General features: G+C 49.1%; 1 protein-coding gene across 1 annotated transcript; it reads right to left on the bottom strand.

Annotated features, from left to right (window-relative positions):
* Positions 1–1,397: 1,397 nt before the first annotated feature.
* PSTPIP2 (proline-serine-threonine phosphatase interacting protein 2) lies at positions 1,398–21,760 on the bottom strand. The gene is made up of 15 exons (XM_058825766.1): positions 21,432–21,760; positions 13,314–13,414; positions 11,625–11,702; positions 10,726–10,760; positions 9,157–9,263; positions 8,434–8,496; positions 7,536–7,634; positions 7,275–7,320; positions 6,789–6,868; positions 4,939–5,037; positions 4,336–4,432; positions 3,947–4,028; positions 3,242–3,276; positions 2,883–2,940; positions 1,398–2,397 (listed from the first exon to the last, which is right to left on the bottom strand). Exons 1-14 carry the CDS (start codon positions 21,462–21,464, stop codon positions 2,891–2,893), a joined length of 1,005 nt encoding a protein of 334 aa, XP_058681749.1. The 5' UTR covers positions 21,465–21,760; the 3' UTR covers positions 1,398–2,397; positions 2,883–2,890.
* Between the last annotated feature and the right edge of the window lie 1,589 nt (positions 21,761–23,349).

Raw genomic sequence — 23,349 nt, 5'->3', positions numbered from 1 at the left:
TTCTGTGCTTTTAGTAAACGTGCAAGCCAAGGTTTAGCCTCACTGGGGACCTCTACATCCAGAAAAGCCAAACAGCAACTATTGTGCTCAGTCAGTGGAAAAAATCACAAAAAAGAAACCATGCAAGTTTTCACAGAGCAGATACTCTTCCAGGGGAAACAGCCCTGCATGGTCTGCAGCTCATGGCTAATCATAAGCACTTCTCCTCCCATTCTCTTTTGGGGTGTTTTCTCCCACTACTGCATTGGTATTGAGCAAGGACTGAAATAAAGGCAGAGCGAGGATGTGATCTTTTAGGTTTCCATCCAGGAGAGACCAAGATGCTTTGCATGGACCCCAAACCCATCCCCAACAGAAAGTGAACATGACAACTTTAAAAAAAGAACACATATCCAGAACACAAGACTCAAAACTTTTTCTTTTTTTTTTTAAATATATATTTATAGAACTAAGACTACAGCAGGCTCCTTCAGAAGAGTATTTGTATCCTTGGTCTTTCAGAAATAAATAGGATAGCTGATTCCTTGGCATGTGCACTCTGCACAGCTCACTGTGAGGCAGCAGGGTAGATGTCAGAGCTCAGTGTCATCTTCCCCACACAAATAAATCCAGTAAAAACCCCAAGGACTGGTGGGCTGAGGCACATGCTGAAGCCATGCAGATTCAACTTGAAAAACATCATAAAAACAGCAAATCCTGTTGCTCCAGGTTAGTGACCTGGCACCAGGTTTAGACAGGTAAATTGTGTGTTTATCCCCATGTCCTGTGTCCCTGTATCCAGTGTCATAAGGCAGTGAGGAGCAGTGAAGCAGCACTGCACACAGGGACATCAGACAGACCAGCAGCCCTGAGGCACATAAGCTTCTGAATCAAAGCCATAATCATATCTATGGATGTGGTAACAACAAGGGAAGGAACTTTCAGGAGATGCGGTCAGAAAACTAGTTTCATGCTCCAGCGGTAGATAAGTTTGTTTCCAGTGGTGCATAGTCAGAACAAATCCAAAGTTTAGAGAATCACAGAAGTTGATTAAATCATAGAATCAGAGAATCCCAGGATGGTTTGGGTTGGGAGGGACCTTAAAGACTACCTAGTTCTGATGCCTTAGGATTTTACCCTTTCTATTTTCATATATTTGTAATCCTGCAATTCTTTAGTGTATAACTCTAAACTCCATACAGAGTGTTAGCTGCTGCTTTCCCATTTTGCTCAGATAATTCCTCTCTAGGCCTGGGAATCATGGGAAAATGGGAATCACCCTTACTGCCTCAGGCCCTGAGAAATGTAAACAAAAGTTGGGGGCAACAAACTTGGGGTAAATTATTTCATTACTCGAAGGTGTAATTGGTAGATTAATGCCCAATATGGGTTAATTTGGTCCCAATTTGGTCCCCAATGGACCAAACTTAAAAAATATGAAAACCCATGATCCATTGTCTATTTTTGGGGTGTAGCCCATGGGGGGAGGTTTGTATGCCCCAAGTGTACCTGAAGGCCCTTCAATAAATACAAGTTATTTTTATTCCCTTTAATTTTGTGGGACCTCTGTTTTTAGGTGGTCCCAAAAAGGCATCAGTTCCAACTCCCTGCCATGGACAGGGTCACCATCCACTAGACCAGGTTGCTCCAAGCTCCAGCCTGGTATCCAGAGCTTACCAGGGACAACCTGATAAACCTAAGAGCTCACAAGGCCCTCAACGGAGAGGTGGTTGGAAGAGATGAATAAATTCCTTCTGATCCTTCCTGGGACCTCCCAGCAGGTTGGATGTGGCACAGCCCCTCCCTGGGTAGATGCAAATCACCTTCCAGTGTCAGCATTTAAGCCTGGAGCACAGCTACAGCTAAGCCACATACTCTGTGCAACTGCTGGTGCTCCTCTAAGTAAGATTTCTGAGAGATATGAGTAAAATTTGACCCAATGGACAAGTTTAATCCCCACTAATGAAAGACTTTAGGAACAGGCAAAAGCCCTTAGGAACAGGCAAAACCTGAGATCTGAGAGGGATGCACATACCCTGAACACAAGCCAGCATGACCAAAGCATTGTGCACTGCTCCTCTCAGCACATACTTCTTAGTTACCTACAGAGTGGGAGGCTCCAGACTTTCTAGATGGCTACACTTTAGAAGAACTTCAAATTGAAAACTTCTTCCAACACAGATCACCCCTGTGTCTGGTCCTTTTCTTACTCTGAGTGTGAAGATCCATCCAAGGAGTTTGCTGATCAGAGGCATAGATTTTTAGTAAGCACTTTCTGAATGTACAAATAATTGTTGGAGTCCTCAAATATTCTCTTGAAAAGCAGAAGCACTTCAGCTCTATATGTCTGGGAGTAACTGAAAGCATCATCTCTGCCATGCTGGTCAGACCAACAGTGTCTTCTGCCTCTTGGAAAACCTGGAGAACAGGACCATCAGTGTCTGAACCATGGGTACAGCTCAGACAAGCAATGGGAAGGCTGACAGAAGCATCACTTCCAGTCAGCCACCTCAAATGTCATTCCTTAACCAATGACCTTTCTCCACTGTCCCTTTCTTATAGAATCCCAGAATGGTTTGGGTTGGAATGAACCATCAGGACCATCTAATTCCAACCCCACTGCCATGGACAGGGACACCTTCCACGGTCCCAGATTTCTCCAGGCCCATCCAACCTGGCCTGGGACACTTCCAGGGATCCAGGGGCAGCCACAGCTTTTCTGGGCAGCCTGTGCCAGGGCCTCACCACCCTCACATGGAAAAATTTCTCCCTTCTAGCTGATCTAAATCTACCCTCTTTTAATATAAAACATTCCCCCTTGTCATATTACTATCTGCCCAGGTAAAAAATTCCTCCCCCTCTTTCTTTCAAGCCTCATTTGTTCCTCAAAAGTGGGTACTTACTGTGACTGTTAGAAATGTACCAAGCTGTAACCATCAACTGTGGCATAATCAGGCTCCCCTGAAACACAAAGTACAAAAAATCTCCTCAGGTTACCCATGTGAAGTGCTCATTATGTGATTTTAAACAGAGCAGAAACACCACACACTGGCCAACCACATTAAAGGGATGGGATACAAGAGTGAATGAGGCTCAAGCCAGGCTGGGAGAGCTGGGGGTTTCACTTGGAGAAGAAAAGGCTCCACGGAGACCCCCTGCCAGTGCCTAAAGGGGATCCAAGGGAGCTGGAAAGGGACTTTGGGCATGGGCTGAAGTGACATTTCCCCTGGGTGGCCAAAAAGCACACAAAGCAGTAACTCACCTGGTGCACTGGTCGGGGTGGGCAAGGGTCCCCTCCTGCACAGAAGGAAACACAGAGCTGAGGATCTGCATGGCTAAGGAACTCCCTTTGCCCTGGTTCTGCACCCCACAGCTGCCCCACCAGAGCTGGTGAGAGGGCAAGAGGTTTGGCCAGCCCAGCCTTTATGGAGACCTGACAAGGCAAGTCATGATGGGCTCACCACCCACAGCCCAATTGGCAAACACAGGAACCTGATACAGTGGAGGAGAGGAAAAAAATAACCAGAAACTGACTTGGGGAAAAATTCACAAGTGAGCCTCAGGGCATGTCTTTGTACATGCCTTTGGCCAGAGTGAGACATCAGGAAGCCATAATTGGACATGACTCCTCTCTGAGTGTGGCAGCCAAACTGACAATTCATCCTTAGCATGACTCTTGGCCCCAGTCATCATCTTCCCCCAACAGAAAAACCCTCCACCATGTCCTCCCTGCCCAGCTTCTGTCTCACAAGAGTGAATTCAGCTCTGCAGTTCCTCTCTCCACCCACAAATGCTTTTAACCCTCCTCAGACAGATAGATCACACCAAGTACCATGCAAGTAAATATTTTCCTCTAATATCCTTAAGTTAAGCTTCTAATAGACTGAAAGGAACAAAATATGCCTGTTTTGGGGGAGGGAGCATCATCTGCAGTAACAATTGCAGTTGCACATGTTACACACCTTACCTTGATATAGGCACAGGAGCTGGACTTCTCACAGGAGTCACATTTCTCTGGGCATTATAGTAGTTTTCATAAACAACAGGAGCTAGGAAAGTTGACAGTAGTAAAGTACAAGCCTCTTACAGACATAAAATACTTGCTATACCAACATTCAGCTGCTAAGTGTTCCTCCTCTCTGAGAAAATTCCTGATCAGGAAACTGAAAAACAGGGCTATGATCTCCAGGGGCTGTCAAGAGTGGCAGAGGCTAGTGCTGCTGCATGGCAACGAATGAAATGCAAAGTGAATGTTTTCTGCACACAAAATGATGCTGACCAGGGCAGCCAGCTCCATGAGGAGTACAGAGCAGACAGCACTATTTTCTGAGATTCTGTTAATTCTGAGATTCTTACCTGGAGCCAAACTTCCAGTTTTGCGTAAATTTACGAAAAAATCAACATCCTTCTCAATGCTGCACATTTCTAAACTCTTGCGGATTTCCTCATATTTCTGCAAAAGGGAAATAAAGTGCATTTGTATATATCAGGTCAAAAAAAAAAACCACAAGGCTTTTTCCCAATTGCTTACCACACACAGGGTGAAAGCCCAGTACTCACTAACACAAGCTCCAGTGTCAGGGAAATCACAGAATCCCAGAATAGTTTGGGTTGGAAAGGAACTTTAAAGCCCATCCCATTCCAGACCCTGCCATGGGCAGGGACACCTTCTACTAGACCAGGCTGCTCCAAGCCCGGTCCAGCCTGGCCTTGGACATTTCCAGGGATGAGGCAACCACATTTTCCCTGGAAAATCTGTGCCAGGGCATCTCCACCCTCAAAAAATGTGGGAATCCCGGAGGAAACCTCATTTGCAAGAGTTTTGGCCAGTCCTTCTGCTTGCCCACTCATGCAGTCAAGAGCCACAGCCCAAATTGGATGTAACACAGCTTAGTGCCTAGGAAAACAAATTAGGCTTTGCTTTCTGCACAGAAAAATGAGTATTTTAAGTTGAGGTACCTCATCATTCTGGACACAGCCCAGGGAGAGCTGGTTGACGTGGAGCCAGAGGGCATTACGGAAATAGTTGATCCGCTCGCATTCTTGAGTCTCAAAGAACTGAAAAAACACAGACAAAACTGTCCATAACATCTTTAAAATGAGGGCAAATCTCTTCTGTCCTAATTGCTTCTCACCCCCACATGCCAAAACAAAGCTAACTGCCAGAAGGAGTTGGTGTTGGTCTTCTGCAGGAAACAAGGAAGGCGTGAGTCCTCTGGCTTGTTCAGAGGAGAGATAATCCCTCTCTGCAACCAGGTAATTAAAAGTTGAGTACTAAGCTTGGAAACTCTGCAAGCCTAATGTGGAGGGGACCACCCAGCACATTTCTACCTCTGGGGAAACCAACCAGCTTCCTAAAAGCAGTACAGGTTCCCTGTTTGCCTGTGGTTCCAGTCCACTTCCCTTTCACAGGTACCCTTGAATCAAAGAATCATTTAGGTTGGAAACGCCTTCTAAGATCCTCAAATCCCACCATTACTCCTGCACTGCCGAGGTCACCACTAACACATTTCCCCAACTGCCACATGTACACGTTTTTTTTAACATTTCCATGTTCCAGGTATGGAGCAATGAAAAAAAAAAGCACTGGGGATCTATGAAATCAGAGGTATATTGGCTGGTTGGTCTTCTTGCTCTTTCCTACCCAGCCCTTCTCCAAGCAGGTGTAAACCCTTTTGAAATCTGCTGTCTAGTACTCCTCAATTTCACATCCTTTTACACATTTCTGTGAACATCCACACTTGTTACCACTTATGACCTTTGTAACACAGGGAGAGGAAAACTTCCATATCACCCATCTGCAAAAGTGAAACTGCTGCTTTCCACTCCCCACCACAGAATTGTCAGGGTTGGAAAAGCTGTTTAAGAACATCGAGACCAACCAGTAACCTAGCACTGCCAAGCTACCACTAAACTCTGTCCCCATCCTAGAGGCTTCCAGAGAAGACACCAAAGGCACACCAGCACAGAGACACCCACATCACACAAAACAGACAGCAAATTCCAGTTCAAAAGGGAAAAGTAGAATAGCAGCCTGAAGAGACCTAACTTGGAAGGGATCAGCACAGCTGGGAATGGGAAAGCTGGTTGCAAGGCTGAAGCAGATCTGGGATAAAATCTGTCTTTCCAGTCCCTGTCCACCCCTCAGTCACAGATCACAGGCCAGCAGCAGAGCAGCTGCTTAGCCCTCTTGCTACCTGGAATTGCTGCCCTCTTGCTAGTCTGGAATTCCTCAGCATGTGCTAGAAATCCCTGCTGGACCACTTCCCTGTGAGGCAGTCTGCTTCAGGCTGATACACGCACTCAGAGGGGTTCCCACACTACTGCATGGTCTGTGAGACACAAGGTGAAGGGCTTTTGGCACAGTGTGCAAGTGGAGATGGCTTCACCTGCATCTCCAGCCACCACCAGCCTCTGCTGCAAAGTCATGTAAAGTCTTCCAGAGTTTCAGTCTTCCAGGTGTTATTGAGGCTCCAGGACATACTGCCCTGGAGTCACTGAGTATCCAGAGGTGACCACAGCTGTTCAAGATGACAGCCATGCCACAAATGCAAGCAGATAGAGGGCAAAAATGTCACTACCTTGACTCTGTCAAGGTGGTGGAAAAATAAAAAATAATTAAATAAAAGCAGAAACCTTGAAGCAGTGGGGCCTTGAATCCATAGGCCATGCTTGAGACACACACAGGGTCAGCTGTCACTGCCAGGGGAGCACACAGACAGCAAATCTGCGCTGTCCCTGAGCCCTGCAGCCACGACTGCAAACCCAGAGGACCACGCTGCCATGTGGAAGTGTTTAGGGGCATTTACCTCACAAGCTTTGATGTGCTCGTTCTGCCACTCTTCCCGGATCTTCTCCATTGTGGTCACACTCTGCTGGTAACTCCTGTCTGTGAGACAAACCATATTTTGGCTGAAGGTGTGTCTGCCCATGGCAGTGGGGTTAGAATGAGATAGGACCTTTAAGGTCCCTTCCAACCCAACTCATTTTATGATTCTTTGATTCCATGATTAACATTCATTAAAAAATACCTTCACTAGAAGGTAATTTTAGGGCTGGGAGAAAGGCTGAAAAGGCTGGGAGATCAGGGATAAACCACAAGGACATGGCTTTGGTGGGGCCATGCAGGCTTCTCCAGGGAAGTTGCCCACAGCTGCTATCTTGGGTGTGTGTTTCTGAGGAGTCATGCCTGACCCAAGAGCTGGAGCTCACCCATGAGCCACATCACACCTTCACAACCCCTTGCCCCTGGAAACACTCCCCTCAGCATCCCAGCATGGCATTTCCACACTCACCAGTGTCTTCCAGTGCTGATTTCGTCTGAGCCAGCTTCAGGAACAGCTGACAAAAACAGGAGAGACAAGGAAGGTGGAGAAGAGGCTGGCTGCCTCACCAGTGGCACTTCAGCCCCACTGGGGAGCATCACCAGCCACCCCATCTCACCCCAAAACCCAGAGCTGGGAGACGAGCCATGAGGCATGAGAGCTGCAAGAAAAGACATCCCTTTCCCCTCATTCCCCTCCACTGTGGTGGCTGTGGCCACCCACTTCCCATACCTTCTCCTGCTGCTTCTGTGTGACCAGGCTGGCGTTGCGGTGCACAGCCTGCTCCGCCTCATCCTTGTCCCGGCAGCGCTGCTCGTACAGACGCTTGGCCTAGGACAGACACCAGAACAGCCAGATGCAGACACACCTCGGGGAGAGCCCTTGGGGAAAAGCTCAGCCTGCAAGGGAACAGGCTGCCTGCAGAGCAGGGAATGGCACAAAAGGTGCCCTGCAGCTTGGGAAAAGCCTTGCAAGGCAGGCTGCTCTTGGATTGGGGTGAAAAGTTCCTGGCAATCAAGGCCAAGGGCATGTCCAGAGAAAGCCTGGGGAATGGGGAGGAACACAAGTCTGATGAGGAGCAGCTGAGGGGGCTCAACCTGGAGAAACAAAGGCTCAGGGAGGACCTTCTGGCTCTGCACAGCTCCCCGACAGAAGGGGACAGCCAGGGGAGAGTCAGGCTCTGCTGCCAGGCAACAGGGACAGGACAAGAGGAAGTGGCCTCAAGTTGCATCAGAGGATGTTTAGAGCAGATATTCAGAAAAACTTTCTCACAGAAATGGTTTTCATGCCCTGGAGCAGGCTGCCCAGGGCAGTGGTGCAGTCACCACCCATGGAAGTGTTCAAAAAATGTATGGATGTGGCACTTGGGGAGATGGGTTAGTGGTGGGCTTGGCAGTGCTGGGCAAATGGCTGGACTCAAACATCTTTTCCAGCCCTGCCAAAGTTACCACTGGCCATGTCTTTGGTGTGCTCTTCACTGTTTCTGAGCACACCCTGCACAGCACTCACACAGACATGGTGTCAAGGGTCACAGCAGAAGAGGAAACCCCTCTCATTTCAGCCTGTCCCAGTGCTCTGGTGTGAGCAGCATTAACCCACATGGCAAGAAACAGCAGCACATTTGCTTTACCTCCATGGTCTTCTTGTACTGAAGATTCCTGTTTTTGTGAATCGCCTCCATTATCAGCTCTATCTGTGAAGACAACAGACCTGGGGTCAGCACATCACTGACCATCAAAGCTCCAGTACACACTCTGGGGCTTAGAAGAGGAAGAGCCACACACCACAATGAGATGTGTTTAAAGGCCTTCAACCACCCAAATCATCTTCACAAAACTCATCTTTTGTGCTTCTGCCTAAGCCTTGAATTGTGTATGCAAAAGAGCTCTACAAACTAAATCCTAGCAATACTGTATCACCTCCACAGACTCTGGCAAAACTGGGAAGCCCACTCCCCACTTCCAGGTCCAAACCAGTCCCTGGTTCTGTCTGTTTCCCCTGGTTTACCAGACAAAGAAATCTCAAGCCAGAAGAAGTTAAAAGGTTTGACCATTTTAGCCAAGTGCTGTATGACCTTCCCTATGGAGATAATAAATGGAGCTAAATAAATACTTTAGAAACATTCCAGTCCTGTGTCTGACCCCAAAAAGCACATGAAGAAGATGTGGAAGTGAGAAGAAGGAAGTTGGAGGTTACTACACAGTTCAACACAGTTACAACACATAGGAAGGAGTTCAGTACTTCCCAGCAGCACAGACAGTGGGGGCATGGCATGGGACAGCACCAGGATCAGCCCCTTGCTGGGGCAGGATCAACACCCTGCAGGAAGGCACGTCTTCCCACGGTGCCTGACCTTTTTCCGATGCAGCTTTTGCTTTTCCCTGAAGTCCTCCATCTTCTTTGCTTCCTCCCGAAGGGTTTGTGCCAGCTGGATGTGACCTTGTCCCACATTGTCTATCTCTGCAAAGAGAAAATAAGTTCAGCATTTACATACATATATATATAGATAGATATTCCTAAAGAGACTGCTTCTCAAGTCAACTTAGAACACATTACACATCCCCTTTCAGAAATGTGAAAAAGCTCCAGCTTGTCTGAAGCAGCCTCCAAGCAGTGCCCAGCAGTGTGAGGATCAGTCCTGCTGGGACCTGCTCCCCAGTTTGAGAAAACTCTCCCCCTCATGCAGGTAAATCTAGGCATGTTTCAACACACTGCATTGCCCCAGGCCAGCAGGCAATGACTTGGAGCACAGAAAAATGAAGGCTAAAACAATCTCAGGCTCCTCTTGCTGAAGGCAAGTGGCCACACTGAAACACCACCCCAGCAAGTCCACCAAGGCAGTGGAGCCAAAGGGCAGCTCCTGATTCAACCCCCAAAGCTTCTCCAAACCCACAGCTGTGAATTGTAAGCACTGGTGAAGGCAGAGCCCTGTTAGGGAGGTCCACAGAGGCAGCAAAGAAACCTGGATTGGGCAAGGGATGGACCGAGCACAGGACAGCCGAGTGCTCACCCTCAAGCTGTTGTCTGATGGTACCATGGCAGGATGTGACACATGACAATGTATGCTGGCCAAAGCACCGTCTTCTAGATGCTCCAGTTAGAATCACACAACCATTTAGGATGGAAAACCCCTCTTAAGAACTTCAAGTTTAACCATTCCCCCAGAAATACCAAGGTCACCACTTACCCATGTCCCCAAGTGACACATCCACATGTCCTTTAAGTCCCTCCAGGGATGAGGACTCCAACACTGCCCTGGGCAGCTGTGCCAGGGCTGGACAACTCTTTCCTTGAAAATATTTCCCTAATATCCAATCTAAACCTGTCCTGGCCCAGCCTGAGGCCGTTCCCTCTCCTCCTGTCCCTGTTCCCTGGCAGCACAGCCCGACCCCCCCGGCTGTCCCCTCCTGCCAGGGACTTGTGCAGAGCCACAAGGGCCCCCTGAGCCTCCTTTTCTCCAGGCTGAGCCCCTTTCCCAGCTCCCTCAGCCGCTCCTGGGGCTCCAGCCCCTTCCCCAGCTCCGTTCCCTGCCCTGGACACGCTCCAGCCCCTCGGTGTCTCTCCTGTGCTGTCCCCAGGTTCAAGGTGTGAGTTACAGTGTTTGTGAGGAGGACAGGCCTGTCCAACAAACCCCAGATGAGCACCCCGTGCACAGCTTCCTGTGCACAACATAAACATGACCTCTGAGCTGCAGCCAGACCTGAAAGCCCAAGAGATCCCAAAATGATGCCTTGTGGGTCTCCTGTCCCACACATGTCCTGGCTCACTTGTCCCAAGCCCCACACACTGGAATGAACCAGGCCAGCAGTACAGCCTATGCCTGGGCTCAGCACTAGAGAATTTTCTGCTATTTTCCTCCCTAGTACTTGCCTTCAGGCTTTAGCACTGCCAAGTGTCCTGGCAAACACCAGTAATTACTTACGTTGCTTGAAAACATCGAGGGATCTCTTCAGCGTGCTGAAAAACACAGGCAGGGCAATAGAGAGGGTAGAAAAGCACAGTCAGCCAAAGGCAACAGCAGAGCACCTCTTCCAAAACAGAGCTCACTCAGCAATGGCCAAAGTACCTCGAAGCACTTTTTTTTACCCTCTTAGTACCTCCAGCTTTTTCCCCTCTCAGCAGGTGTAACACAGTTCACTTAGTTTGATACCTATTTTACATCTTTCTGAACACTGGATGCCATTAAAAACTCAAAGTTTCGTGACAAATATTTCTGGCAACCTCCTAAAACCATCACGTGGAACAGACAAACAATTTCAACATGGTGCATTTGCCAGTAGTTGGAAAAGTAGGGAGCTTTTCTCCCTATTAATATTGCACAGTAAAGAGGTCAGAAACATTTTAAGTGATACCTCAATATGAAACTGTAAGTAAATGACCAAGGCATGTATAAAGCACAGAAACAAAGGAGGAAGCAGAAGGCACTGAAGATCACTTGGGAAATGGAAAAAACCATGGTGGCCACAGCACGCTGGGCTCTAAAGATTTGCGTGGTTTGATTCAAGGAAGTACCTGTAGTTCCCTCTGGCTACAAAACCTGTCTGGAGGTAACCCAAGGTCTCATGAAACTCAGCTTTCTGCTGACCCACCAGCCCACACCTCCCCGAGCATCTACAGTGCTTTGGTTAATCTGTGGCTAAGGGGAACCTGGTGGGCTCCAAAACAAAGCAAATTAGAGCCCAACTGGGCACTGCTCATTCATGAGAATGATTTCAGCTCATCTCCTAATCACATTTCCATTCTGTTTTGTCTCACAGCTTCCTTTCTCTTCTTCCTCCTTCCCTGCTTCAGGGACACCCATAAAAGCAACTGCGAACTTACTTCAGCTCTGTCTGCCCACAGGGCTTCTTCTTCGACAAGTTAATGAGCTCCTTGCCATATTTTTCTTCTATAATTGCTCTGTTGAGGAAAGAAGAGTCAAAGAGAGAAATCAGTGATTGGTTTGGGTTGGAAGGGACCTGAAAGCTCACTCAGTTCTACCCTCTGCCATGGGCAAAAACATCTTCCACTACCCCAGGGTGCTCCAAGCTCCAAGAGGCCTTGGATACTTCCAGGAAGGGGCAGCCACAGCTGCTCTGGGAAACCTGTGCCAAAGAGGGTCCCACCACCCTCACAGCCAAGAATTCCTTCCCAATATCCCACCTAACCCTGCCCTCTGTCAATGTGTGGCAATCAGTACTCTCTGTACCTGGCACTAATCCTTAGGGAGAGCACCTGTAGAAGAGACCAAGTCTTGTGAGGTTACATAAATAACACCTTTGGGAGACCATATTACCTCCCCCTCTCAGAACAAAGGAAGGAGGAAAAGAGAGCCCATGTGTTTCAGTGTAAGAACAACCAGGTTTTTTGCAGCTGCTTTGAAATCACTACAGACAACCAGGGCTGGACTTGCTTGGGCAAATGTAGTTCCCTCCATGTGGGCAGCCCTAGCTGTTTGTAGCCAGTGGAAAGGAACAAGTACTGCTACAGGCTGCCATTAGAACATCTACTGGATAAAAAAAAATAACTTTCTAAAATGCCTTAACTACTAACACAGGTGGAGACCCCCATGTAATTGATTTCTGGAGTTTGGCAATTAAATTCACTTAGCTTAACTCTAAAAGCTCCAGAAGCTAATAGGGAAATTGAAAAAAAAAATGTATTATACATTGATTTTTTTATTTTTTTTTTAACCTAACAACTTTCCCAGGACAAAACATCCAGCAGGCACATTCTCCACAGCTGGAACTGTGTAACAGCCATGCTGGACACCTGGGCCAAGTCCAAAGAGGCAAATCCAGGTCCAGCCTCTGATTTCCTCCTGGCTAGACACTTCGGTGGCAACCTACACCTCCCTTCAAGACCAAAGAGGGCACAGGGTGTAGAGGAGGCTTTTGGCACTGCATTGTCACAGATGAGTGAGACTTGGCTTCACTCGTCATGTGGAAGGCCCAAATTTTCCTGGAGGATGGGATTACAGCTTGAACAGATGTAGGTGCATTAGACACTTTTAAGTGCAGTTCTCCTCCTGTTCTTCCCCATTTTGTTTGTTCCAGGATGCTCTGTACCAAGTCATGCAGTCAGAGGATGGTTTTCTCCAGTTGTCACTACCAAAATGACATTAATTCAATGTACAGTGTTTTACAATGCTCTTTATATTCAGCCATTGCTAACCAGGTGAACCATAAAGGCAAAATACATGGCCAGATCATCACAGCTGTTTTTGCAGCCACAGAATTTTGGCTTAGGTCATCTCTTCTGATTAATAATGGCAGTAACCTTACCACTTTTTAACACTGAATCTGTGGGGTGCTTATAATGTACAGAGACAAGGACAGGACAAAGCCATGGCTCTCCTAGGCCAAGATCTTCTCACCTGATCTTCTGCAAGGTAAACAGCAAGGTAAACTTCATGGGACAGCATTTTAGCATCAGTTAAACACAGCAGAAATCAAACTGGGAATGCCAGGAGAAGTGCCACAGCACCACTTCCAGGCTCAACCCAACCCATTGTCAGAGGCAGCTTCCTACCTTTCCTTCAGAAAGTCTTCAAACTCTTTGCAGTTCTTCCTGCCATCATTCAGATGCTGAATGATGCTGTCATAGCCAACCGTGCTGGTCAGATCCGTGCTCTGAAAACACAGGAACAGGAGTCCCTGTCAGTGCAATCCACCTCCTGAGGCATTGGCTCAGCAGGAACAAGTGTGCAAGTTATGAAATGCTCTTTATGAAATAAAATCTTTTGTTTTAGGGGTAGGAGAGACTCCAGAATGAGAACAACAGTGGAAATTTGAGACAATATACATCTATGCCACTCACATTTGCCATAGACTTCTGAAGGGTCAGTGTCTTCTTCCAAATTATTCCTTAAAAACATGTTGCACTGATGTATGAAGAAAAAGAAAAAAAAACAAAGGAAAAGGAAAATGAAAAGGAAAAAAGAAAAAGAAGAAAAAAAAAAGATGCAGCAATGATGTAAGCTGACTTACTCTACCTTATTCTTTCCCCATTCCTATACATGGCTGCAGAAAAGGGAGCAATAGTAGGAGCAGTCATGAAGCTCAGCAGTAGGAAACAAAAACCAGAAAACATTATCAAGAATCCTGAACAGGATGGAGAGATTCAGGAAATAGTTCAAAGCCAGGATGAGAGTATGCAGAGATCTGGCATAAAAGTGTGGGCAGCAGAAGAGGGATTTTCTTAAGGGTTTGTTGCTGATGCGATAAAGAAAGAGTTTGTGATAAAGGAAGAGTTTAATTAAATGGAATTCCCTATTCAAGTACTTGACTGTCAGAGACCAGAAAATGAGAAGTGAAAGGGAGATGTGGTAAAGTGGGACTGGCCGAAAACCCACAGGTATCTCCAGATCAGCTTTGCATGGGAAGACAGGACTGCAGAGAAGGATCTAAGCAGAAACCAAACTTCCTTTACAAAGTGCAAATGTCCCTCCAAAATGAGGTTAATACTGATAAATTCACAACCAGCTCTCAGGTTGCTCCACATCTTCACTAACTGGGTCTGTGAAAAGGAAACACTGCACTGGAGTCAGGCTTCATTACATTTGCAAAACACAGGAACAGCCTAACTTGAATTCTTATCCCCACTTTCAAAGGAAACAAAATGGATGCAAAGCACAACTACTGGTCATTTCAGTCCCAGGAAGGAGGGAGGCCAGAGCCCCATCACTGCACATCCAGGGGCACCCAGAGGCTCCTGCATCCTGCTCTGCTGCCCTGCACTCTTGGGGTCTCTGTGCCAGGTAGAGGGTCAAGGGGAAGACTGGGAGTATCTACCAATAATGTACACTAAGCTCCCTGTTTTATCATTCTTCCTTCTACAGTAGAAGGATTTTATTCCAGCACGTGTGTGTTCCTAAGGCTGGACCAGACCTCAGGGTGCAAGGTGTTACGTGAAACACGGAATCACACGATTGTTTAAGTTGGAAAAGCCCTCTGAGATCATGGAGTCTAAACGCTCCCTAGCATTGCCAAGCCATTCTCCTACCCATGTCCCCAAGTGCCACATTTATATGGCTTTCAAATTCCTCCATGTGAGTTTTCCATGGCAGGAACTCCCAGCCCAGATGGAGCTGGCAGGGTTGTATGGTGTCAAATCAGCCTTTACAGAAAACTTCTGGGTAGGTTTGGCACAGAAGGAGTCAAATGGACCAGCATGACTGGGGCTGTTCATCCTGGAGAAGGCTCCAGGAAGACCTGAGAGCCCTGCCCAGTGCCCACAGGAGAGCTGGAGAGGGACTTGGGACAAAGGATGGAGAGACAGGGAATGGGAATGGCCTCCCACTGCCAGAGGGCAGGGTTAGATGGGATATTGGGAAGAATTTCTTGGCCGTGAAGATCGTGAGGCCCTGGCACAGGGCACCCAGAGCAGTTGTGGCTGCCCCATCCCTGGAAGTGTCCAAGGCCGGGCTGGACAGGGCTTGGAAGTGGACAGCGGAAGGTGTCCCTGCCCATGGCAGGAGGTGGAATGGGATGGTCTTGAGGATCCCTTTCAACCCAAACCATTCTGGGATTCTGCGACTGCAAAGACAGCGCTGGCAACAGCAATGGAAGAGAAAGCGCAACACGGCAGGCAGCGAGCCATGGGCACAGAGAAGGTGATTTAAAGCCGTAATAAACTAACCCAAAGGCAAGTATGAAAGATGGGGAATTACCCCAAGCCCTGCCCAAACATATCTTGAAGATCTCTCCTGCCACTTTCCAGCACACATCTGTCCTGGTCCTCCCTGCTGGGTAGAGCTGTGAGCTCACGCGCTCTTTACAGGACAGCCCATGGAAACTGCAAACAGATGATTTCAAGGTGACAAAGCAGCACCTGATGTTTCCTGAGCTCGCAGGACATGCAGCCCCCCTTCCCAATCTGCTGCCTGGATTCAATAACCAGAAGGGATTTGTGTGCTGTTTGTGATGTTTTGGGGTTTGATTATACTTCTAGCCAAATGAGGGGTTAAAAGGTTCTGCCGGGGATGTGAAAGCACGTCATGATCCTGTCTGAGTCATAGCAAGCTGCTGAGCTTGACGCTTCCATCTTCTACCCCACTTTACATGGAAAACCCCTGCAGACACACATCCTGTGAAGAAAATGGCATTAGAGAAACACAGAAACATAGAAATGTTTAAATTAGAAAAGCCCTCTAAGACCACTAAGTCCAAATGCTCCCCAGCACTGCCCAGCCCACCATTAACCCATCTCCCCAGGTGCCACATCCACATGGCTTTTAAATCCCTCCAGGGATGGATATTCCACACTGCCCTGGGCAGCCTGTTTCTAGGATTAATAACCCTTGCCATGATGAAATTTTCCCTAATATCTAATCCAAACATCACTTGACACAACCTGAAGTCATTCCCTCTCCTCCTGTCCCTGTTCCCTGGCAGCACAGCCCGACCCCCCCGGCTGTCCCCTCCTGCCAGGGACTTGTGCAGAGCCACAAGGGCCCCCTGAGCCTCCTTTTCTCCAGGCTGAGCCCCTTTCCCAGCTCCCTCAGCCGCTCCTGGGGCTCCAGCCCCTTCCCCAGCTCCGTTCCCTGCCCTGGACACGCTCCAGCCCCTCGGTGTCTCTCCTGTGCTGAGGGGCCCAGAGCTGTCCCAGGCTGGCACAGGGGACGGGCCCTGCCCTGGGGCTGTGTCACACCTGGCTGCCACAGCCCAGGGGCCACTGGCCTCTTGCCCACCTGGCCACCCCTGGGCTCCTGTCCAGCTGCTGGCACCAGCACCACCAGGGCCTTTCCCAAAGGGCCCTTTCCAGCCCCTCTGCCCCAGCCTGGAGCTGTAGGGGTTGGGTGACCCAAGAAAAGCACCTGGCACTTGTTCTTGTTGAAGCTCACACCAGGGGCCTCAGCCCACGGATCCAGCCTCTCCAGATCCCCTTGCAGAGCCTTCCTGCCTTCCAGCAAACAACTAAAAGGTTTGGGGCACTGCACTTGTTCATGGACCATCTCTTGAACGATTTATATTTATTCCAAGTTCTCAGTATGTTTCCTCAGCCTTGTGTGCTTAGAGTAACACACCAGAAGCCGGTGACTATTTTAGTAGTGGGAAACACTGTGTAACTGTAGCTGGCTGTGCTGTCCTTGCTCAGTTAGTGCACACTCAAAATCGCTCGGTGTCCGCAGAAGTTGCTGAGACAAAGAAAGTGCTTATGCTGGTGCCTGCAGGGAGCAGGAGAGGAAAGGCTGCAAGAGCTTGCAGTTCCTCCCCATCCCATTACCAGCAGGGTACAACAGGACAGAAAAAACTCATTGCAGGGAGGAAAAGACAAATCCACCCACCTAAGACCAGTATCCTCCAAAAATCAGCTTTTTGACTAGCAATTTTCCATTTGAAGTTTCCTTCCCCTACGCCAACACCTTCCCCGGCCGCCCCCAAGACATCAAAAGCAATGGACCATCCCGCCTTGATGCAACGACTTCTTCTCCCCACAAACCCCACCTTGTTCCTTTGAAACAATGAGCTGGGGATTTCACAATGCTGCTGCTAAGTTCCACCAGGCCAGTCCCCATTTAGAGAAGGACAAGCAGGGGAAAGGGGAAGTGGAACGGCCACCACCAGGAACCCAGGGCTGCATCCCCCCAGCCACGGGTTGTTTTAGCAGCATCACTAAACACACTGCAGGGAGCAGAGCATTGCCTCATTGAAGGCAAAATGACCAACACTGCACTCCCCAAGTTGCGACCTGTTAGCCCACGAATCAGAATTAGAGTGGTTCTTAGCATTACTGTCATTTTTATTTTTACCATATGGTTTTACATCAGCACCAAAGAGTGTTGATGGGTTACCGGAAATATGCACAAGAACAGGCTTCTGGAGAATAAGTACTGTGTACTAAGAAAGTGAAAAAAAGTGAAAGAAAAGACCTCACATAGTGAAAGAAGAAGAGCAGATTGCAAAAACAAATGAAAACAAAATGTCGTGCTTGCCACCCATCTTGTAGCAATCACTACAGGCAGGGAAAGGGCAAACAAACACGAGCTTTGGGGTATTTCTGTTTTTGCACAGCTCCCTCACAGGCAGGCAGGATACACAGCCTGTGTGTGTGAGTGACATGGGAATCAGAACATGCAGGCAAAAAATGTTCAGCTTCAGGCATATCTGGACTTCAGTCCCGGAGCAAGCAGGAGCTGCAGAGGGGTGCCAGAGAGCAAACCTCTTCATTTAAGAAAATTCATCATCTTGTATTGAGGTCTGAGAGCGTGAGCAAACATCAGTGCAGAGAGCCAAGTGTCCCTGTGTTTTCCCAGTAGAGCACATCAGGAATATCACACCGTCAGCTCCAGCAGCAGCCAGTGCAAAAGCAGACAGAGTACCCAGTGAAGGAACCAGAACTGCTGGGGTTTAAAACTCAATCAGTCCCCATGTGAGGTATGGATGCTAAATATGAGCAAAAGCAGGGAGCACGGTGCCTGTGGAAAAGCAGGCCGCATAACTTTCTCAGTCTCACCTGAGAAAGCAGCCTGGGAAATCATAAGGAGGAATTAAAACAATCCTCAGAGATAGAAGACAGCCTTGCAGATGCTGTGTCAGTTTCTTGTTTTCTTGCAAGGGGTGGTGTACCCCACTGACCAATGATGGTGATGTATTAGTTTACTAACCAAAAAGAGTTTTACCTTTCTGTACTTTCACATATCAGTCTATAAAAGAAGATCTGAGGTAATAAACCTCACTCTCCTGTTCAGCTCACAAGAGAGTCTGTGTGGTGCTTCTTGCCATCACCAATAGTACGACAGGCTGGAAGCACAGCCCTGCTAATCCCAACAGAGCAAAGAGGGGGCTGCAGCTTAGCCTACAATCACAGAATCCAAGAATGGTTTGGGTTGGAAAGGACCTCAAACCTCATCCCAATTCCACCCCTGCCACAGCAGGGACACCTTCCACTGTCCCAGGCTGCTCCCAAGCCCTGTCCAACCTGGCCTTGGACACTTCCAGGAATCCAGGGGTAGCCACAGCTGCCCTGGGCACTGCCAGGGCCTCACCACCCTCACCCATACCATCCTATCCCCACAAAGAAATCTGGAGGTCAGCACTCACAACAAGTCACATTTCAAAGCTGGAAGATCCAATATCCAAACTGGCCTAGGTTTTGAGAGTAGGCACATTTTTTTAGACTTTTATCCCATCAGTTAGAGCATACCTCCCCTGGAGCATTCCCAAAGTTTCCTCCTTTTCATCAGGCTGTCCCAACCACAGAGAAATTTGCTCCCACTAGAGTAACATACATTTTCCCCAGTATTTAGGGATTCTGCAGATAGAGTGGGATGATGAGTTAATTTGGGGGGAAAAAAAAAAGACATGGGCATTTTGTTGGACCAGCAGATCTGAAGCTGAGACAGCATCAGCACTAAAGAACAATGTGTGGCAGCATCTGCCACCTGCCCAGAATCACGCAGCAATGGCTCTCTTGATCTCACCTTGTCTGACAGGTGAAGAACCTACAGAAGATGAAAGTTGTGCCTCACCAAGCTCTTTGTAATGATAGGACAAGGAATGATGGTTTTAAACTAAAAGATGGGAAATTAATATTAAATATAAGGAAGTAATTGTTTATGATTGAGGGTATTATAACAAGCTGTGGCTACACCATCCCTGGAAGTATTCCAGGCCAGGCTGGACAGGGCAGAGAGCAACATGGTCTCATGGAAAGTGTCCCTGACCATAGCAGGATGTTGGTCTAGATGGTTTCTAAGGTCCTTCCCACCCCAAATTACTCTATGCTTCTAAGAAATAATTTGCTTCAGCAAAGACTTCTCCTATTTTTGCCTTACGCAAAGCAACCTAAGAGGAAAATTGCAGGAGGAAGTGCATGTCTACTCTCAGCACTCAGCAGCAGGTGGAAGCTGGATGCACAGCCTTCCACACTTCATCTTGATTTGGTTTTCTTCTTCCTTATTCCCCCCTCCTCCCCAGCCCTCACAGCTGATGCACAGTCACCAGTACATGGTGTGGCAGCTGCTTGGGGTGGTACCTGCCTTTTCCATGGGCCCAATGACCGCAGAAGGGCCTCAGTCTCTCCACTGAGTCACATCCATCATGTTCCATCCCACCTCCACCCCAGCTGCCTGCCCCAGGCACGTTCCATCAGCCAGGGGGCTTGGAGCATATAGGCTTCATAAAGGACAAAACCCAGGAAAAATCCTTGGCAGCACCACTGGTTTGGGGCTCAGCAAAAAACAGGGATTTATTCAGGAAATAGCTGTGTTCACAGTAAAAGTGGTCCAGCAGAGATGAGGGCACCAAGCAACACCTCAGATCCTCCCTGTCTTGGGAGTTAGAAGCTGCTCCTGACCTGGTGTTTTCTCCCACTGAGCCCCCTCCTCCAAGATCCTCCTTCAAAAACCACACCACTGCTGGAGAGGAACAAACCAGGCAGAACTAGCCAAAGTCAGCCCTGCAGTGAGAAGCTCTTTTTCAATCCAATGTGCCACTGAGGCACAACAAACCCCGTCTCCTCAGCCTTTTTGGCATCACAGTTATTCCCCTAGCCCAGGTGGTGCTGCCACCACGCTCAAAACCTCCCCTCTGCATATTTGCAAAGCAAAGGGAGCACTGTGGAAAACTTCTGCATAAAAAACAGCTGGGAAGCAGCTGCCAGATGGAAAGTTGGCTTTATTCTCCACAACAGGTTTGACACCTGTGTGGGATTTACGTATTTGACAACGCTATGCCAGTTAACTCACTAATGATGCTGGGTAAGGCTGCTGCTCTGCACTTATTCTTCAGCACTCAGGAGCCCCAAACCTGGTGCCAGCTCTTCCTGGGGCCTGTGTTTCTCTCCCACATCCTACAAGATGGAAGCTGCTTCCAGGCAACATCTGGGGAGCCCCACATACCATTCACAGATGAAGATTTTCAATTCCAAAAGACCAAATTTGGTCATTTACTTCCTGGTTGCCAATACCTAGAATGAAGATCCACCACAAGAGGAACCAAGTAGCCACAGAGCTGAACCTTTGCAGCAGATATGTGGGTTTCCTGCACTTCTCCTTTTATAAAAGCTTAATTCAGACTGAAAATAATAAATTGTGGTTTTCCCCAAACTGTGGGTTTTCCTCCATGGCTCAACAGTTGGAGCAGCACCACACCAAGTGACTTGCTCCTAGCCCAGGATTAGCTCCACATCAAAAGAATATTTTTTGCTATGGTGTCTCCAAGTAGTTCTCCAATGGCAAATTAATGATATCCAACCCTTCAGCCTGGCCCTGACTTCCTCCACCAAGGCAGCAGCCACTTGCATGGAGCAGACTGAAAAGCCTCAACTCTCAAGACATGTATGGTAGGCAGTGCCTGCTGGGGATCACAGAATCCCAGAATGGTTTGGGTTGGAAAGGACCTTAAAGCCCATTTCATTCCACCCCCTGCCACGGACAGGGACACCTTCCCATATACCAGGTTGTTCCAAGCCCTGTCCAAGCTGGCCTTGAACACTGACAGGGATCCAGGGACAGCCAACAGCTTCTCTGGGAAACCTGTGCCAGTGTTTTACCCAGAGCATTCAGCAAAGTCACTCCACGACCACGGTCGCTGGCTTTGGAGCCAACTCTAACCAGAGAGCAGTGATCCCTCCACCTCCAGCTGTGCCCCCCGGCTCCGGCTGGCTCTGCCCGTGCTGTCCCGGTCCCGCCGTGCTCCCACTCACCCAGAAGTGGTCCCTGAACCGCGCCTCCCGCATCCTGCTGTCGCCACCGCCGCGCTCCGCCGCACGCTGCCCGGCGCGGCCCGGCCCGCCCCGCCGAGTCTCCTCCCACGCAGGGCTGCGCCCGCCCCGGGACCCCCGCGGCTCCAGCGGCGGGACGTGCTGCGGCAGGCGGCTGCTGCCGGGGAGGGGGAGCTCGGCATCAGCTCTCCGTGGGACAAACCCGTCCGTGACTGCCGATCCGCTGAGCCGCACGGCTTCCCCAAGGAAAGACGGAGCGGAGCGGGAGCGGCTCGGCCGGCGGCTGCACCGCCGTGCCCACGCCACCTGCAGTATCCTGCACGCCGGGCTCGGAGCTTCAGGAGTATCTTGGGAAGGTTTCGTGGAATCATAAAATTGCTTAGGTTGCGAAAGCCTTCCAAGGTCATCGAGTCCAACCATTCACCCAGCACTACCAAGCCCACCATTAACCCACGATCCACACATCCAGAGAAGTTTTTAGCCCAAGGATGAGGACTTCACCGCTGCCCTGGGCAGCCTGTGCTAGGGCAGGAAAACTCTCCAGGTCGAGATTTTGCTAATATCCAGTCTAAACCCATCCTGGCACAGCTGCAAGCTGTTGCCTGTCCTGTCCCTGTTCCCTGGCAGCACAGCCCGACCCCCCCGGCTGTCCCCTCCTGCCAGGGACTTGTGCAGAGCCACAAGGGCCCCCTGAGCCTCCTTTTCTCCAGGCTGAGCCCACTCAGCCACTCCTGAACACACATCCCCCGTGTCACACACAGCTTATTAGGCACCAATGCCTGACACAAGACACTCCATGAGGGACCTCTGAGCAATGCTTGGAAAATATGAAAGCATATTGGGAGACACAATGTACTGAAATGCCTCAGTCACACCCACCCCGCTCAATTGCTGCCTCAGCTTGAACACAGGGACAACTAAAACACTCCAGCGATGTAAAAACAGGCATTTTCAACTTACTGCAGTAAGTCTGCTCAATTGTAGCATGAGGGTGATTTAGGCAAACTAACCCTGTTCGGAGCCTCCTGACACAAGAGAGCACAAACCAGCGCCATGAATCCACACAATCAAGCACCTGAACAGGCTCTAAAAGAGGGACTTTGGACATGGGCACGGAGTAACAGAAAAAGGAAGAATGCCTCCCCACTGAGAGAGGGCAGGGATAGATGGGATCTTGGGAAGACTCTTCCCAGTGAGGATGGTGAGGCCAGGGCACAGGTTGCCCAGAGGAGCTGTGGTTCCCCACCCCTGGAAGTGTCCAGTGCCAGGCTGGATGGGGCTTGGAGCAACCTGGGACCAGGCGTCCTGCCCACAGCAGGGGGTGGACATAGATGATCTTTAAGGTCCCTTTCAAACCAAACCACTGATTCTCTGATCCACTCGTCATTTCCCAGCCCCACCCCTTGGCTAGGGCAGCCCATGGCACCACTCAGGACCTGTGCTGCATCCTCCAAAATCTTCATCCACCGACCTTTCCCTCTCATCTGACTGGATGCATTTAGCACATGGTGCTTCCATGAGAAGTTACCACCTTCCTGCATCACAGCAGCGAGAGGGCAGAAATCAGAACCATAGCACATTCATCTTATGTTACTGGGAAAAAAATACATCTCTGTGCAGTTTTGGACAGACACCTCTGAGTTCAGGGTTTTTCAGCTTCAGCAGCATGTAAGTAAAACACAGCACAGCAGCATTAGGGTTTAGTCACAGGGCAGAGTCACAAGCTGCAAAAGCTGTCCTGGAAGGAACAAGTGATGATGGGCAGATCAGAGCAGAAATGTTCCATAGCAGTATTCCCTCACACCTGTGAGGCCCCCCAGGCACCTCTTCCGGGGCTGTGGGGTAAAAGAAACAAGATAGTGAAAGACCACAGAGCTGCACAGGAGACCCTCCTCCTGGA

This window comes from Poecile atricapillus, chromosome Z (assembly GCF_030490865.1).
Source record: "Poecile atricapillus isolate bPoeAtr1 chromosome Z, bPoeAtr1.hap1, whole genome shotgun sequence".
Lineage (NCBI taxonomy): Eukaryota > Metazoa > Chordata > Aves > Passeriformes > Paridae > Poecile > Poecile atricapillus.
The sequence above is the reverse complement of the archived record's forward strand: the minus strand, read 5'-3'. Positions and strand labels throughout refer to the sequence as shown.